The sequence below is a fragment of the Lactuca serriola genome, chromosome 6 (assembly GCF_051521515.1).
Source record: "Lactuca serriola cultivar US96UC23 chromosome 6, Lser_US96UC23_V15, whole genome shotgun sequence".
Taxonomy (NCBI): Eukaryota; Viridiplantae; Streptophyta; class Magnoliopsida; order Asterales; family Asteraceae; genus Lactuca; species Lactuca serriola.
In genome coordinates, this window is record NC_136413.1 from 74230792 (window position 1) to 74250400 (window position 19609).

The 19609-nt window shown below is 31.0% G+C and overlaps 2 protein-coding genes across 2 annotated transcripts; one reads left to right on the plus strand and one right to left on the minus strand.

Annotated features, from left to right (window-relative positions):
• Positions 1-1259: 1259 nt before the first annotated feature.
• Positions 1260-4308, plus strand: LOC145059906 (uncharacterized). Its single transcript, XM_079007670.1, has 6 exons — positions 1260-1431; positions 1502-1565; positions 1610-2429; positions 2675-2895; positions 3075-3560; positions 4110-4308. The coding sequence occupies exons 1-6, from the start codon at positions 1260-1262 to the stop codon at positions 4306-4308; spliced, it is 1962 nt and encodes a 653-aa protein (XP_078863796.1).
• Positions 4309-14038: 9730 nt separating this feature from the next.
• Positions 14039-16776, minus strand: LOC145059129 (cytochrome P450 76C1-like). Its single transcript, XM_079006984.1, has 2 exons — positions 15762-16776; positions 14039-14807 (listed from the first exon to the last, which is right to left on the minus strand). The coding sequence occupies exons 1-2, from the start codon at positions 16731-16733 to the stop codon at positions 14187-14189; spliced, it is 1593 nt and encodes a 530-aa protein (XP_078863110.1). The 5' UTR covers positions 16734-16776; the 3' UTR covers positions 14039-14186.
• Positions 16777-19609: the final 2833 nt, after the last annotated feature.

Consider the following 19609-nt stretch of genomic DNA (forward strand, 5'->3'; position numbering starts at 1 on the left):
CAACCAACATTATGTACATGACCAAATGAGGTCTAAACCCACAACCAACACTATGGACATTACCAAATGAGGTCCAAACCCTCAACCAACACTATGGGCATGACCAAATGAAGTCCAAACCCATAACCAACACCCGTACATGACCTAATGAGGTCCAAACTTACAACCAATACCCATACATTATGTAAAGAGGTCCAAACCCACAACCAACACCATGGACATTACCAAATGAGGTCCAAACCCACAACCAACACTATGGACATGACCAAATGAGGTCCAAAACCACAACCAACACTATGGACATGACCAAATGAGGTCCTACTAACTGTTTTTGTATTAGATCAGTTTTACTAGATTCCTTTATCTTTTGGTTAATGTTTTTGTTTTTTTTTCATAAAGCAATTATTTGCAAACAGCCAGATACCCCACTTGGTAAGTGTCAATGTAATTATTGGTATATTTTGGAGTGTCATGGGTTCAAACCCAATTACCAACACTTCTTTTTTTTTTTAATGTCTCGATATGTCCCTGATCATCCACTTTTTTATCACTTCTCCACTAGCCCCTGATCATCCAGACTCATTGCGTAAATATCCCAAATTAGACAATATGAATACCTATTGATTCAATATCTGATAACTACAAAGGCACTGCAACTACATTTATTCTTCAACCAGAAAGTGATGCATCAAAATCAAATTCATACAGGTACAAATAATACATTTAATTAATATAGGAAATTACAAAACAATTACCCTCATAATATGAATATTTGTTATCTCGTTGGGTCATGATGTGTGTAATTATATTTTATTTTGAGTTAACAAGTTTTTTTCTTTCAAGATATTGGATTTATTAGTAATGTGATCTATTTTGTTTATGAATACCAACTGTTTCTTAAAATGGGTCAGTAAACAGGAAACGTATATTGCTTGTTGACGCTGTTGTAAGCTGAATATGGATAAGTCTTGGATGGGAGCATACAGAAAATTAGAAATCTATGTAAAAGGTGTTGCGGAATTTATCAAATATGTAGTGCACAGTTACAAGATTTCTAAACATATGGATCCTGCAGATACCAAAAAAAGATAAGAATTCCCTGTCAATGTGTTAAGTGTGTAAACCACATATCTCATTCGGTGGATGTGGTAGATGATCATCTATTCAGGAATGGAATTGATCAAACATACACAAATTGGAATAAGCATGGAGAAACAGAAGAACCACCAACAAGTTATGTATATGAACATAATTTTGACATGGATAGACCAAATGATGTAGATTCCACGAACATGATCACAGAAATGCCAATAGATGCTGCAGAAACTGTAGAGATGGTTGAAGCTGTAGAGGATGCCGAGAAGCCCCTATACATAAGGTGTCATAATTTCACAAAGTTATCTGCAATCATTCAACTACTCAACTTGAAGAGTAAGTATGGAGTATCAGATAAGTGCTTTACTGAATTATTAGTTTTGATAAAAAAAAAACATGTTACTAGAAGGAAACGAAATGTACAGTAGTACATATGAGGTGAAAAAAGCATTTAAGGCAATGGGTTCAGGGTATACTAAGATACATGCTGTGTCAACAATTGTATAATTCACAGAAACGAATACACAGACTTGGCAGCATGTCCTACTTATGGTAAATCAAGATGGAAGGTTGATGAACAAAAAAATAAAATTTACAACAATATTCCTGCAAAATGTTTGTGGTACTTCCCAATTATTCCACGCTTCAAGCGTCTTTCCCAATCTAAGACAACTACAAAAGATTTAACATGGCACGCAACAGAAAGAAAGGTGGATGTTGGCGTTTTAAGTCACCCAGCTGATTCACCAGCATGGGCTGCCATTGATGACAAATATCCTGATCTTGCTTGCGAACCAAGAAATTTGCGACTAGGCATTTCGGCGGATGGGGTTGATATGAATAGAGGAAATAGGAGTCATAGTGTTTGGCCTGTTTTAACTGTCATTTACAACCTTCCACCATGGTTGTGTATGAAGAGAAAGTTCATCATGCTTTCGTTATTGATTTCGGGAACACCAGGAAACAATATTGATGTGTTCCTAGCACCTTTTATTGATAATCTGCAATTATTATTTGATTTTGGAGTTGCAACATACGATGCATATGCACAAGAGCATTTTAAACTACACGCAGTTGTGTTATGGACTATTAATGATTATCCTACTTTAGGTACATTAAGTGGTTGCCCATACAACGATTTTCAAGGTTATGCTGTGTGTGGTGAAGAGACACAGTGCATTAGACTCTCTGAATCGAATAAGCAGGGTTATGCTGGTCATAGAAGATTTCTACCGTATGGTCACCCGTCCAGAAGACAAAAGAAGGAATTCAATGGACAACAAGAGTTCTCACCCTCTCCAGAACCTATGAATGGGGAGGAAATATATAACAGAGTAAAATTTATAATTAATAAATAGGGAAAGGTTAATAAGGGCAAGGAGGCAGAAATCTAACAATCAACAAGTGGAAGAGGTGGGAAGATGAATAAAAAAACAGAAAATCACACCAACTGGGTACTTCAGATGTGGGCCAGCAAAATAATACATACTGGAAGAAATTCAATATATGGTATAGACAACTAAGGTATTTGCCCGACAATTTGGTTCCACATTGTATAGATTTTATGCATGTGGAAAAGAACGTGGGTGAGAGTTTAACAAGAACTGTTTTGAACGTTCCCGAGAAGACGAAAGATGGTTATAAAGCTCGATTGGATTTGGTTCATTGTGGTTTAAAACCAGAGCTGCATCCTCAGATAGAAGGGAACAACACAACACTTCCCGCAGCAGGTTGTACATTGACAAAAGAGGAAAAAGACAAATTATGTGAGACTTTATACAACTTAAAGGTTCCTCAAAGGTATTGCTCTAATTTTTCTAGTTTGGTGAGTCTAAAGGATAGGAAGTTGATCGGAATAAAATCACATGACTATCACATGCTCATGCAACAATTTTTCCCATAGCAATTTGATCTATGATGCATCCACCCACCAGAGTTGCTATCACAAGGTTTTGTTTATTTTTGAAATCAATATGTAGCAAAGAAATCATAGTGGATGAGCTCGATAAGTTGCAAGAGGAGTTATGTGTAACCTTATGTCTTCTTGAGAAACACTTTCCACCATCATTTTCTAATGTGATGATTCATTTAAACGTTCATCTCACTAGGGAAGTAAAATTATGCGGTCCAATATTCTTTAGATGGATGTACCCATTCGAAAGGTTTATGAAGGTTATTAAGGGGTACGTTCGAAACAAAAATAGACCAGAAGGATGCATTGCAGAAGAGAATGTTACAGAAGAGACAATTGAGTTTTTTAGTCAATTCCTTAAAAGGATGGTTACTGTCGGTATTCCACCTGACAATCATAACAATTGTGGAATTCATAAAAGTGTAGATAGTAGCTCTATTGCGGATAGTACTCCTGTATCAGCTGCTAAATCGGTAGAAGTTTTTGCAGAACTATTCAACAAAGCACATTTCTTTGTATTGCAAAATACATCCGAAGTACTCCTATATATCAAGTAAGTTTTTTTACATGTATGTTTTTTTATAATAATATTAACATTAACATATTGACAGGCGACACATGGAATTTTTTGGAACATCTACACCCTGCTAAACGAAAGGCACATCTAGAACAAGAGCATAGTAAAACATTTGGTCATTGGTTACGAAAGGAGGTATATTCTTTTCAAATATGTTGTGTTCTTTGTTATTTTTGTCTTGATTTCTTAAATTCATAATCTAATTACAATTCAGGTGGAGGGAGAGTTAGGGGCCTGTAGATAAAGTATAACAGAGGCAATGAGATGGATTTCACATGGACCCAATAAGAACATTATTAAATACCATGTATATGCTATTAATGGATATACTTTTCGTACAAAAGCCCGTGAAGGTAGAGTTTACCAAAATAGTGGGGTTAGTGTTGTTGCAACTAACACACACATCAGTAAAGAAGTTGTAACATATGCCAAAAACACTTATTATGGTGTTTTACAAGAGATATGGGTACTAGATTATCATTTTAAAAGAATTCTAATTTTCATGTGTGACTGGGTTGACAATAGAAATGGGGTAAAAAGGGATAAATTGGGATACACACTAGTTGAACTAAAAAGATTAGGCCATAAAGGTGATCCCTTCATATTGGCCTCACAAGCACAACAAGTATTTTACGTGACAGACCTACTCGATCAAAAAATGTCTATTGTGTTCAAGACACCTCCCAAAAATTACAAAGATACATATGAAGATGTAGATGAATAATTTGGTACTATTGTTCCTCATAATGATAACATATTGCCACGTGTAGACACACTTGACTTGCAGAAGGAAAATGATTATTTTCGTATTGATTATCACGGTATTCTTATATGTACGGTACGTGTTTCTTAATGTCATGAATTACATTTGTAGCGATAATATTTTTCTTTCTTTTAACACTTAATGATCTTTATTTTTTTGTTTGTAGAAAGGAAAGGCCAAAACTTGAGCATATCGTTATGTGGAGAATAAGAAAATGACAAAAAATGAAGATGTACTTTACTTAATGTCTTTTTACCATATTATACCATCAAACTATTTTGGTGTAATATTCTTATAACTCAAAGATATTTTTTTACGGTTTTTTACTGTTATATTGTTACACATGTTATAACATAAACTGCGTGTAATAGCAATGCACTTTCGTTATGCAATGTTAAACAAGTTATGTTGTATTCACTTCATTATTTATCATAATATTCTGTTAAAATAAGTTGTATTCTTTTCATTTTTAATGGTGTATTATCTGGTGCAATTAAAAGAATAGATGACAAAATGGGCAATGAACGACCCCTAATTATAACGGTAAGACATTATTTTTCTTTTATGACTATATTTACATATAGACACATATAATAGTTGTATACGTAACTAAATGCTACCTACACACACAATATTTGTTTATTCTTAAAGCCAATTCATAATATTTTGACACACATAATAAAAGGTAAATGACCATAAGTAACCAATACTAACTTCTTTTAATTTCTTGCATAAACTAAATACAACTAGTACAGAACCACCCTATGAACACACAAATATTTAGTGTGACCATATGTATCACCTTTTAGCTACTTTGTCTGTTATGTGGCTAAAAAGGCACCATGTTATTGACACACAGAGAACTAACTCATTTGACGATACTTTTATCTACTGTCTCTCATAAAAAAATGTATGACAATCTTAATCCATACATGTGGCTGATTGTGACCTATGATCTCAGTTTTCGAGTGTGACTAATATTTGTCACATTTGGTATAATTAAGTGTGGTAAAAGTGTTGATTATCTATTTAATGGCCACACATTCTAATTGAAATGTATCCAAAAACAGTCTCTAAATTTTTTTAGTGACCTTTGGCCATACTTTTAAGAAAAAGTGTCACAGGTCGTTTTTCGTAAAGTGTGACCATAGGTCATTTTTGTACTAGTGTACCTGGATGTAGACTGACGAGTGACAGGGAAACCGGTCTAATCAGCATCCGAATAGGCAATGTTAGCACGAGATGGCGAGTCAAAAAGTTGAAGCCCATGACCCATTATGCCACATATGTAACAAAGGGTACGCTTGAGTGTTGTAAAGTGCGGTTCGCGGGGGTCATGCATATTTAAACAAATCTGTTGAACATCATATGTAATGTCTAGCCTATTGTATTTATGATATTGTAAAGCACCAGCAAGGCTGCAATATAAAGTGGGATCAGCAACCGAAGGACCAGAACTATAAAACTTTGCAGAAAGATCAGTAGGAGTGTGGGACGGTTTGCAGTTAGGCATAGAAGCTCGCTCAAGTATCCCAGTAGCATACTTTTGTTGAGATAAAAAAAGACCACTTTTGGATCTAGTAGCCAAAATGCCCAAGAAATAATGAAGATCACTAAGGTCAGTCATGAAAAACTCAGAACTGAGGATGGATGTAATGCGAGATAATAGTTGTGGAGAAGATCCAGTGAGAATTATATCATCGACATACAAGAACAAGTAAGCCATGTGAGCACCATGTCTGTAATAAATAGTGAAGAATCACACCTGCTATGAACAAATCCAAAACTTGAGATAAACATAGCAAACTGTTGAAACCAGGCACAAGGAACCTATTTGAGACCGTATAGAGATCTCTAAAGTAAGAAAATGTGATCAAGACGAGTAGAATCTTTGAAACCAAGAGGTTGCTACATGTAGACTGTTTCTTGGATGTGAATATGGAGAAAAACATTTTTTACATCAAGTCGTCGTATGGTCCACTGAAGAGTGATAGCAATGCTGAACAATCTTGATAGTAGTAGGCTTCACAATTGGGCTGAATGTGTCATCACAATAATTACCAGTCTTTGATTGTAACATTAGCAACAAGTCTCGCTTTGTAGCGTGATAAAGAACCATATGCAATAGATTTCTTCTTGAACAACTGAATACAATTAATAACATTAACAGCAGGTGGTCGAGGTACAAGAACCCAAGTTTTGTTATAGATAAGTGTAGTAATGCGCCAGTCATCGCTTTTAGCCAATTAGGATCATTAAAATCTTGAAGGTAATTTTTAGGAATAGGAGAATATGAATCAATGTGGAGATTAAGTTACCGAATGGGCTTATGGATGCCCATTTTTGCATGAGTCACCATGCGGTGATGAGATAGAGAGGAATCGACGTTAGGAGAGGGAGTGGATGAAGTGGAGTTGGTTGAGAGGGGAGAGGAAGTGGATGTATCCAAAAGGGCCAACTCAAGGCTTGGTGAAGTCGGCGATTGAGAAGATAAAGGAATGGGGGTCAAAGTATTTGAACAAAAATCCAACAATTGGTATCAGAGCCACCTTGCAAGTTTGGTTATATTTTTTAATTTTTGGAAATCTTAGTTTTTGGAGAATATGGATAACTTTTTTTTCTAGTAAAAATAAGTTCATACATATTTTCTATGACAACTTTATATTTGTTATTTTATGTGACAAAAGTTTCGTGCGTCTTTTGTCATTTAAAGTTGTCTTAGAAAAACAAAGGTTGTTTTATGTGTATGTTGATGTATATAATCTCCATAAACTAGCAAAGGACTATTATGATTGTTGTGTTGTTGTGTTTGTTGTTTTTGTCATAAAAATGGTTGTAATAATTTATTTGTTCATATGGTATATAATAATTAAATAGATTAGTTTTTCTTGTTTATTTTTGTAAAGTAATAGATTAGTTTTTAGAAATAATTTATTTGTACAAAGATGTAACAAGAAATGATGTCAGAGCTATTTTTTAAGGCAATAAGACAATTTTCGAGTTTTACATGGGCGGAAAGATGACAATTTCTGTAAAGTGTCATGAATGCTACACATGTGCTGAAAATGTGATGAATAGAAAGATGACACTTTCTGAAAAGTGTCATGAATGCAACAGATTTTTCCTTAAAAAAGTTCTTCAAATCTTTTGTAAGCAATGAGTGTTTACTCAAATGGCAGCTTCTACAACAACATTACATGAACAGTTTTGGTCCCTTTTCATGTCCATTTTGGAATGGACTTGGCATCTTTTGTATCGGCTCACAAAAATGTCATTAGTTGGTTATGTTTATGCACATATCTTTTTATGCATGTTTGTGTTGTTTATTTTATGCAATTATTATATGTGGTTGATAAATTAGTTTTTCACATACTAAAATAATTTTCGAAAAAATAAACATCACATAGAGTTTGGTTTTCAAAATTGGACATAAGACGTAACAAGTTATTAGTATAAAAATAAAACTTGGTTTTATAAAATCATTAATAACGGCAAATTTTGAAATACTTCATTATAAGTTTTAAAATGGTGATTTTTGTAACTTATGCAAACTCCATATATATATATATATATATATATATATATATATATATATATATATATATATATATATGTATATAAAAGTAATAAAATGAAGTTTTATTAAAAATATATATGGTTCAAATGCACTCAAAATTAATATCGGTTATTAAAATTGAATCGCGTCTAATTATATAAAAACTAGATTTTTATATAGAACCTTTAAAAGTGATTTTCTTTTGAAATTGATGCCATGGTTTATTATATGCATATAATAAACATGATATCATATATTTTTAAACTAGAATTATAAAATATATAAAAACCCTTTTTACGAACTTCAAATCTATGCAATCATTTTGCAGACCACTTGCACATCTCTTGTATGCACTAGTGGGATAAATGATATCTAACTGCTTAGTGTTATATTTTGATAGCCAGGGTGCATTCGCGATTTCTATAACCATTTCATATGCCGATTACACAAGTTTTTCAAATTTGATGATTTGATCAAAAATCTTTTGTGATAAAGGATACCTAAACTAGAGAAATCTAAGACATAGATGGGATCAAACATGTCTAATTAAATTTGTTATTCGAGATCTCATAAATCTAGGAATTACATAGCAATATATAATTAATAATCGATATCTATCGGGTTGCATGCAAATGGATGGGATAAAGGATACCTAACCATTTATTTGTTTTTCAACTTGGATCCTAGACTTTGATAATTAATGTTTTTGGAAACTAAAAGGATATTAATTATTGAAGATTTAATATTGAAAATACTAAATGAATTTGGTTAAAATTTTGTAGTTAAATAAACCATTCTAATTATCATGAATTATCATTTTCTTTAATGACTTAATGAAACAGTAACATTCAATAGATACAACTTCAATGAATGAGTTCATGTCTTAAGAGACAATCTCGTGAGAGATATGAAATTGTATACACTTCAACGTCCAAGTCCTAAACTATTTGCTTTGAGAAATTAAACCTAGACATGATACCTAGTAATAGCATCACCGTGATGCTAAAGAGGCTTCTAACATCAAGCTAGGAATAGTTATTCATGACTTCTATGAACTCTTGGATAATTTAAACATATATATATATATATATATATATATATGATGATATAATAGGTCAAGCAATATTCCAATAAATACAGTGATATTTTATTTAAAGCTAGTTTAAAACATTGGAATAATACTAGGCTAAAAGAGTCACCTAGTCTTATCTAAGAGGTCTATGTTTTATGTACTGAACACCTTTAAGCCCATGAAATCTACTAAAGACCACATAGATGGATCTTGTTTCTTTTGTGAAGAAACTGGACACTGGAAGAGGATTTACTCCTCTTATTTGGAAAGAAAGTCTGGAAGAGACTAGTACTTCTAGTATCTACTAGACAGAACTCATACTTTTCATATAACACTTAGGTGCTTGGTACTTAAATGTTAATCTAATATTTGTAAATGGCTTGCAAATATTTGCTGAAGAGTACCAGCTGAGCACAATAAAGTTGGAACTACACTCTCGGTGTTTAGTTTATTATTTATTCTTAGAACATAAATTCATTGTAATATAAAAAAAATATTTGTTTTGGAACAAAGTATGTTTTAATTTAGCATGTCTAAATTTATATCTCAGTTTCTTTATTCAAATGATTGATAATTTACTTAATCATTTTTCATAATGATAATATTCATATTCAGAAATGATTAACTTCTATTTATGAGTCTAGATACCTTAATAGAATTATGAAGTAATTATCAACATTTTATAAATAAAATTAAGTTCTATATGCAAGCACTTTTGACTTAAATTTGTTTTAAATCAAATTCATCTTTGACATTGTTATCTTTATTATATAAATGACATTCACATATTCCAACTTCAAGAAAGGGATCCTTGAAGGCAAATAATGTATTTTATTTTCCATATGTGAACCTTTTTATATATAGAAGATTCATAATGATATTTTCACTAAGGCGTAAAGAAAATTATTAAAGAACTATACACTTTGGTGTATAACTTGCTTTCTAATGAATGTCTGAGATTAAGCACAAGATACCAAATCAACTTTAAACAACTATAGTAGTTTTAATTATATTTTACGTGGTGAAGCATAATTGTAAATCTTTTTTGAAGGTTTCAAAAGTTGAGATACAAACCCATAAGAACCATCTAAGCCTTAGTGATAATAAAGGATGAATTAAATTTTACTTGGTATGATTAACTTTCTAATCGATAGAAATATCCTCCTGTAATCTCTTTAGGATGATACTTTAATCACTATTAATTGTATCTTCAATACAAATACCAACTAATAAGTAGATTAAACATTTTATAAGATTTAGTATGGAAGGGCTCCATCCTCATCTTACTTGATGTTTTATGGATTTGAAGCCGATCTTGGACTAAAGCTTCTAAACCTAAAATCTATAAAATACATATTTGTGTAATATTCTAAATGTAGCTTAGATTATCATATGCAAACCCACCAAGAATAAGTCCTTTTATTCTTGTGTAAGCAAAGTAAGTAGAAAACAAGCTTCTAATGACAAAGCAAGTGGGATGTACAAGGAACTTGAAGTAGCTTAAGAACCACAACCTTATGTAGTAATAGTTGGCACTAGTATTTACAAGGATTGTTAAACTTGAATAATAGCTATTCACAGATATAAATTGTTCGCATTAATGCTAGAAATTATCTATGACTTGAGAAATATGGAATCTCTCATTAATGAGATTTTATTGATGGTTTCTAGAAAATCCATCAAATACCAAGATGCTATGTCAGATCTCGAATCTGATAAATGACTTAGAGTCATAAACATGAGGTGCAATCCATGTATAATAATTAAGAATAGGCTTGATTAAAATTTACCCCTATTAGCAAGGGTAGAAGGAGTAAATGATTCTTATAAAAAGAATAACTTACATGGATAACCATACATATTTAAAACAAGACTTGTAGTAAAAGGATTTTCTCATACTCATGTCATTGACTATGGTCCTCATCATACTCATGACATTGACTGTGATTAAACTTTTTTTCACATGTAGCTATGATTAGATCAACAATGATATTATTTGCTATAAATTCATATTCTTATTATGAGATATAGTAAATAGATTTCAAGAAAGAACACTTATCCTAATAGAAATATACTGGAAGATATTTATATAGATTATCCTAGAGATTTTCTTAATCGATGTTATCCTAACAAAATATGTTGAGCTTGAGATCCACTTGTGGAGATAAAGCAAACATCTTAATGTTGCAATCATTATTTCATATAAAACCACAAGGTGCGTTTTAATATCAAAATGGGTAGAATATGTGTGTTTACTAAGAACTAGTGGGAGCATAGTGAAATTCCTAATCTTTATGAATGAGACATACTTAGTCATTTGAAATCACATTCTGACTAAGCAAGGTCGTTTTCACCTTGAATCGGAAAGTGTTTCTAAAACGAAAGACTTAGGAAGGAGAAGATGCATTCTAGGAATGTAAAAACAAAATCTATAATGTATAGATAAAATGAATGTTGAAAGTTTCATGGCTTTATACATATATTGGTAATATCTTGAAAGGGATCAAGACACAAGATTCTTTTGGAGAATTCTTGGCATTGCCATATGGAATCATTTTGAGTTGGCCTCAAAAGTACATAGCTCTTAGGCTTGAACTAAATGAAATGATTTATATTATATTTGCGTGGAAAATGAATTCATAATTTATGCCATATTATTCATAAAACATGGTACTTAATCATGATATAAGCATGTCATAGGATACTAATTGAATACATGGTTAAGTCACTGCATGACTACGGGAGCATTCTAAGAGTACTTTAAAAGAAATAAGAGAATGCATATGAGACAATCAGTTTAAAAAGGATCTTTATGGAAAGAGCTACACAAGATGTTAATTTCTGAAAAGATATAATAATTATGAATTGTAATTGGATTTTTAACATCATTATGGAATGAAGGGTATGTTTTGTTGGAATGAGGTCCAAGAAAAACATAATGACACAATCTGGTACAAAATAAGAATACAATACTTTAGAAGTTGAATTCATATATGATTGGATGAATGGATCATTGAAAAACTATGTTGATTTCTGCCATTCAAGGATCACATAGAAATCTATGTGACTTCGAGAGTATACATAATCTAGCTAAGAGACTTTATGTCACGAAAGAACACCAATAATATTCTCCAAAATATTTAACTACACCTAGAGTAAAGTTAAGTGTGGAGATGATAGTAATCACATAATTCACACAAATTAAATTTTGTCAGATCCATTGATAAAGTCATTCTTTTGAGCTAAGTATGAATGGTCACACTTCAACTATAAGACTTCATTATTCTAGAAATGGGATTTTGATTTGGATTTAGTATTTGGATATTGCACCATTATAAAAACAACTATGAGATAATGTTATGATATATTGGGATATATTCATCACATTAATACTTGTTGTGTTCTATATTAACATGTTTAATCCATGAATAATGTTATTATTCTAAAGGTTCATATTCGGTTATAAATGTGGGAGAAATTATAAATTAAGACTAATATGAATTGGATTGGTTGAATCTCTCTAGAAGTAAGTAGGCAATTAGGTGTAACCAAGTTTCATAGATACTTGACATATAACTAGTACTGAATTGACCCACATTTAAGATCATCTCATGGATCACTATCATAAATGATACTTGAGTAAAAGATACTATCTTTGTATCCTTAACATCTGAGATCCATAGTGGGACTTAAGTGTAGGAGTAGTATGCTTTGATATGGTAAAATGTTGTTCCTTAACTGGGCAGATACAAAAGCCATTTTCAGGTCTGGTGTGAACTATGCAAGAGGCTTATGTAGTCAAGATGAGATTTGTTCCTCTTATGTGTTGAGAGTTAGACATCTAAGGCTCCTTACCAAATGTTGAACAACTAATGAGATTGATCGCAATTCGAATCTCATGTTCAAAATGATGTCTATAGCAAAGAGAAAACTAATAAACTAACCTTATACACCAATTGTAGCTTTGAGATTTTTGGTAATTAGGCGTTGATAGAATGACACAAAGTCATATGTAGTTGGGGGCAATGAAATGTAACTAGACGTTCACCACTGTCTATATCAGTCTAATATGAGTCTTATGCAAGTGGGAGATTGAAAGGTCTAGTATGCTCAAGAGTCATATTAAAGTGATATTGCTAATTAACATCTGATACTAATAGGTCACACTAACAACAACTTGATAAAATTGATTATTTATTAGAAATTGATTTTAATAAAGATTCAATAAAACTCTTATAATTAAATTGAAAATTATTTATTTTATGGAAATAATAATTTTCATTGGCAAATAATATTATATAATTCATATGGTATAAATTAATAAGTTGTGTACAACTTTTTAGACTAGTTGAAACCCTTTTGTCTTTTACTAAAAATACAGTTTATATTTTATAAAACTTAAGTTTATAAAATTTAAACTTACTCTTCTTTTTATATATATAATTAAAATTAAATAAGGAAAAAGGAGTTATTGGCTTTCCATTAGTTTATTTAAAAGAAATGAAGCATCGGAGACATGTTTATGACATGGGGACATATGTGCTTAAAGTGTTAAGACCTATTGGTTAATACTTTCACTTTATGCATATAAATAAGAGGCTTGCATTCTTGAACGATTTGCTCCATTCCTTCGTCTCAAAACTGTAACCTCCTTAGAGGAGGTTACTCTCTCCCTTTTATTCAACTTTTCTTCGAGAATACTTGCATCTTCATGCCTTCTTTAACTTAATATTGGTTATGAACTTAAAGATTAAGGGTTTAAGAGTTTTGGACTAGCATCTACATCAAGTTGAGTCATTGTTGGAGTCCCAAAGGTTCCACATTCTTTATCAACTTCCAAGCCTCCCAAGAGGACCCAAAAAACTACAAAGATTGTTATTTATGCACCTCTTCTTTGGTTGGTATTTTAATAAATCTATAACTTGTAAGAAGATCCTTGGTGGGTATAAAATGTTTATGTTATTTAAAAAATTAAAGTTTTCTGTTGCCATATTTTTCTAGTTTATGAAACGATTTTTTATCTGAAACCCAACAACTACCTACAATGGTGCACATGATCAACATAAAACAGAACTTACACTTTACTTTATTATCAAGGGAAGTGAAAACAAAACATACATATAGATGCACTTTTTTTCTAAATCAACCAGGAACCACCGCCAACAAACCATCCCATAGACGACTACGAACTTAGATATTTGACCAAAATCATTACATATATAGGCTCACGTTTGGCAACCTTTGTGATGGGACAACAATGAGTGGTTCTTTTTTCTTTAGTGTAAAGCCAAAATTTTCGGATAGGTCATGTTCTTCACCTTCGGGCAAGCTCCAATCAAAAGAGTGCAAGAGTGAAGCCAATATATACATTTGCATTTTCTCGGCCAGTGGAGCGCCTGGACACAATCTTCTCCCCGACCCAAATGGGAAGAAGTTTAAATTACTTCCTTTGAAATCATATTTGTTTGTCAAGAACCTCTCTGGATTGAATTTTAATGGATTGTCCCAATACTTAGGATCATGATGGATTGACCAAAGATTTAGTAACACGGTACAACCTTTTGGAATGGTGAATCCAGCTACTATGCAATCCTTGCTTGGTGATCGTGGTAGTATGAGAGGTAGTACTGGGTGCAACCGAAATGTTTCCTTAATGGTAGCTTCTAGGTATTGTAGTTTAAGGAGATGAGATTCTTCAACAATATTGTCAAGTCCCACAACATCTACTAATTCTTTTTGAATCCTTTTCATTATGTCACGATTTCGAATGATCTCTGCCATTGCCCATTCTATTAGTGTTGTTGTCGTTTCTGATCCTGCAACCATAATATCCTGATACAACAAAACTCCAACTCTATTGTCAATTTTGTAGTTCAACTAAAGGAAAATCTTGTAACCATCTTATTTGTGAAGCACATTCACACTAGAAGCTTACCGAAGAGTTGTATTAGTAAAATAATTTTGATAAAATAAAAAAATATAGGAAAAATGACTTACGAGCCCAAAAAAGTTTCCAAACCGTTCAAAAAGCCCTAATCATGTTTTTTTGTTCGAAAAAAGCCCAACAAACTTAACATTTAGTCTAAAAAAACCCAAATAAGTTACACTTTTTTTCAATTCTGTGGAAGTCAAAGAACATAAACAGATGGCGTGGCTTATTAACATATCGGGAAAATGACTTGTCAGACCAACGAAGTTTCCAAACCATTTAAAAAAAGTCAATCATTTTTTGTCTATTCAAAAAGACCTAACGAACTTAATCTTTTTAACAGACAAACATGATTGTCGTTTTTTGAACGGTTTGAAAACTTCATTGGACTTTCTTAGACAAAAGGTTAAGTTAATTGAGTTTTGTTGAACAAACAAAACATGATTGATGTTTTTTGAACGGTTTTAAAACTTCGTTGGATTTGTAAGACATTTTCCAAAAATTATATTGTGAGACATTTTTATTACATAGTTTTTTCTCTCAGCTTGTGAATTTGAAAATCTCTCTTAGAGAATTTTTCATAATTCTAGTTATATTTGAACTTACTGATTCTTTTGTTTGTTGAGTTTTCCTTAACACCAAAAAAATTTAGTGAAATAACATATATATGTGTTTCATATATATATATATATATATATATATATATATATATATATATATATATATATATATATATATATATATATATATATATATATATATCATATGCCACCCACAAAATGTGAAGAATGTAAAACGATTAATTTGTGAAGTATCTTTTCTGCCTTTTCGATGTAGTCTTAAATAATAATGATTACCAGGAGAAGTCCCTTTATTTGGGTAATGCTAATGGATGTTGCATCTTCGTGGTCCATGAGATCTAATAAGATCTGTAAAAAATCTTTTTTTCCTTGAGGCCTAACTGCATCCTTAGGTTTTCTGGAGTTAGATTCGATTCGATCATCAATAATGCTTGTGAAAATTTGATCCACCTGATAAAGTAGCTTCTTGGTCTTCCGCAAGACACCTTGTAGATCAAGCCATGCTAGACTTGGGAAGATGTCAGACACATTCGGCTGTCCCATGAGCTCAACAACATTTGAAGCAATCATCTTTAACTCTGCTACAAAATGGCTACCTTTTGCGAATGCATCTGAAGTGTTTTCCCAAACCATGCTCGTTAGGACGTTAACCTCGGTCAAGAAAGCGATCTCGCTAATGTTGATTGTGGTTCCAATCTTACTATAAATATTCTTGATAGTTTTCCTAACCTCATCCCTTCGAAAATACCTGCATGCTTCAAGATTCTTGTTGCTTAGGACCTCATGGACAAATAGCTTACGAAGGTTACGCCAATCTGAATTGTTGTCGGACCATATAACATCTCGGGCTCCAAAAGACATTGTAAAGGCAGCAATTGATGGATTGCGGTTAGCAAAGATCTCATCTTGCTCACGGACCACCACTTTTGCTATGTCGGGGCTGTTTATAACGACATGAAGTTTGCTTCCCAAGTGAAACTTAAAAATGGGCCCGTAGATGTGGGCCAAGTTACTGAATTGTTTATGCATGTCACCGCCAAGAATTGGAAGGTAACCTACAATTGGCAAGGAACGGGGACCTGGTGGCAGGGGTGGTGCACCATCTGAGGAGCTCAAAGATTTCAATATGTGCCATAAAATAGCCAAGATCATTGCTGAAATGGTGCCAACTGCCAGCTGAGTAAGTTGGTCTTTGTTGCTGCTAATCACTTCCCACCACCATGAACCGTCGTTAATTAGTTGTGCCATTTTTACAAATTGTGAATGTGTGTAGAATGATACAAATCGATTGTAGAATATAAACCCCAAGTGATGGGATAAATTTGCTTAAAAAAATAGAAAATTAAAATTTAAGATAAAAAGAAAAAAGAAAAAAAAATATCTGTTAATCCTTGATTTTGTCGTTTACATTTGTAATAGTGTAAAGTACATCATTGATCCTAATGGTACGGTAAAGTAGACAACTTTAGTCCAATTATTTTCGTTAAAGTGTTGATTGCCCTATGATTTGATGCACCAACATTTGGTTTGACAATTATCTCTTTCTCTCTTACACACACACACATATATATATATATATATATATATATATATATATATATATATATATATATATATATATATATATATATATAGAGAGAGAGAGAGAGAGAGAAAGAGAGAGAGAGAGAGTTCAATTAAAAAAATAAAAAAGGTTGAAAATGAGGAAATCATTATCGGTCACTCATTTAATCTAAGCATAAAAAAACACGGTGGCAAACTTGTAAATATGATAATAACTTTCAATCTCAAATACGTAACTGTATAAAAATAGATAACAGTTCAAACTCATTTCTAATCGATCGTTCATCATCCCAATTTCTCCTCCAACCTTCAACAATCATCCAAATTTCTTGAATTAAACCATGATTAACATCATTCAGTGTTAATCAATCATCGATCTTCGTCAATAAGATGTTTATCAACACAATTCAACAGTTAACAACAAAATTTTGTTTTTGGTTCTTTTAATCAAACCTTCAATTCTGCTTAAATACGATCAGATCTTCAACATCTACGATTAATTATACTTCTAGCGTCATTAGATCAACATCATCGATAATCAACAAAAAATGCATTTCATATCATTCATTCAACATCGATTATCAAATAAAACATCAAAATTGAAGTTAGAAAAAGATCAAATCGTTTTTTTATTTTTTTGAAAAATTTCATATAATTTTCTATCAATCTACTATTTTGTAAGATTTAAATAGTCAAAGTATCATGTTTCTAACATTTTAAAAAAAGTTAAATTGTATGCACTCCAATTGTTTGATGAAATGCATAAACTAAATTACCACGTTATATTCATATAAGAATATGTTTTCTCACCTGAATCAATATATTCACAAGTGAATGCATATGTGATTATTAAAACAAAAAAACAAATATGCAAGTCTGTATGTTATTCATATGTGAATAACATATAAAAATTATATATATTTGTGAAAACACCTTCTAATATTCATATGTGAATATACTGTGTAATATTTATAAGTGAATATATCATCTGATATTCACAAATTAATGTACTATGTAATATTCACATGTGATATACCATGTAATACTGTGAAATATTCAGATATGAAAATATTATACAGTATTCACAAGTGAATATACTATGTAATATTCACAAGTGAATGCATCGTCTAATATTTAAATATAAATATACTATGTTTATTATATGTTATATTCATATATGAATGATACTTAAATTGTAAAAAAATTAATCATAGTTTTTATTCATAAGTGAATAAAAAATGTACTGTAGTAAAAACCTGATTCATTTTTATTCACTTATGAATAACGATAGCTGAAATATAAATTTTTTTTTACTTTATCTTAAAACTATATCAATATAGATGTCTATTTGTAGAGAATAAAAAATCATGAATTTTGGTATATTTATAATAATTTTTAGATAAAACTAGATTCTTAAAAGTTAAAAAAACGTAAAAACTATGTTTTTATATATATTTTGGTAATGCTTAGCATAGTTTAAGGAAACATGTTTTGTTGGAAAACACATGTCTATTTCTTTTCCATTTCCGCTGGTACGACAAAGACTTTTGCAGTAAAAATAAATGAGTGACTGAGAATGATTCCCCTATTTTCAACCATTTTTATTCTCAATTGTACCCTCATATATATATATATATATATATATATATATATATATATATATATATATATATATAGAGAGAGAGAGAGAGAGAGAGAGAGAGAGAGTTCGGATTAAATGTGAATTATAAATATTAATTTTGTGAATGTGTGACCAACTTATAAGCTTTAGATTAAAAAGAAAGAAATTATATGATCTTATGGTAGACACTATTAACATTGACTAGTATGTATTATATAATTACTATTATTAATTATAAGGACATTTATAATATTTTATAAAGAGAGAGAAAATTTAAATTATCTAAATTTTGGGAAACTAAATAAATTAATGAATAAAAATCAAATCAAATTTCATATTTTATTCAATATATTTAAATTAAATCATATTTTTTAGAGCACGTCTTAATTTAAACATGTATGAACATGTAATTTGATTCTTTCATTCTTAAAGAATATATATGTACATGTAATTTGATTTTTTCATTCTTAAAGAGTACGCATGAGTTCGTTTAATATTTTTTTGTTTATTCTTTAGTTCTTAAATAAGATTTTTTGTGAAGTAAGATTTTTGAAGAATACACATCATATATTAGATAATAACGTATTGAAAATTACTTACGCCTTGAATATTTAAGCCTACGAGAATATAATCTAATCTATTCATAACGAATATAATATTCATGGTTAAGAATCATTTTTTAAAATTATATCTTGTTATATATCGTAAAAATAGTTAAGAATCAATTATTTTAGTTTAAACTTGACGTTTGATAAAGAGAATAGTTAATTTTAATATTGTCATAAGACATTTGTGATAAATGTACATAACTTTTTGATGAATATATACAATCTTCTATATTATGTTTGTTTAAGACTATGTTTGTAACATATACTATATTCTTTGTATAATATATAACAATCTTGAATAATATACAAAAAAATGATATATACTATATTTT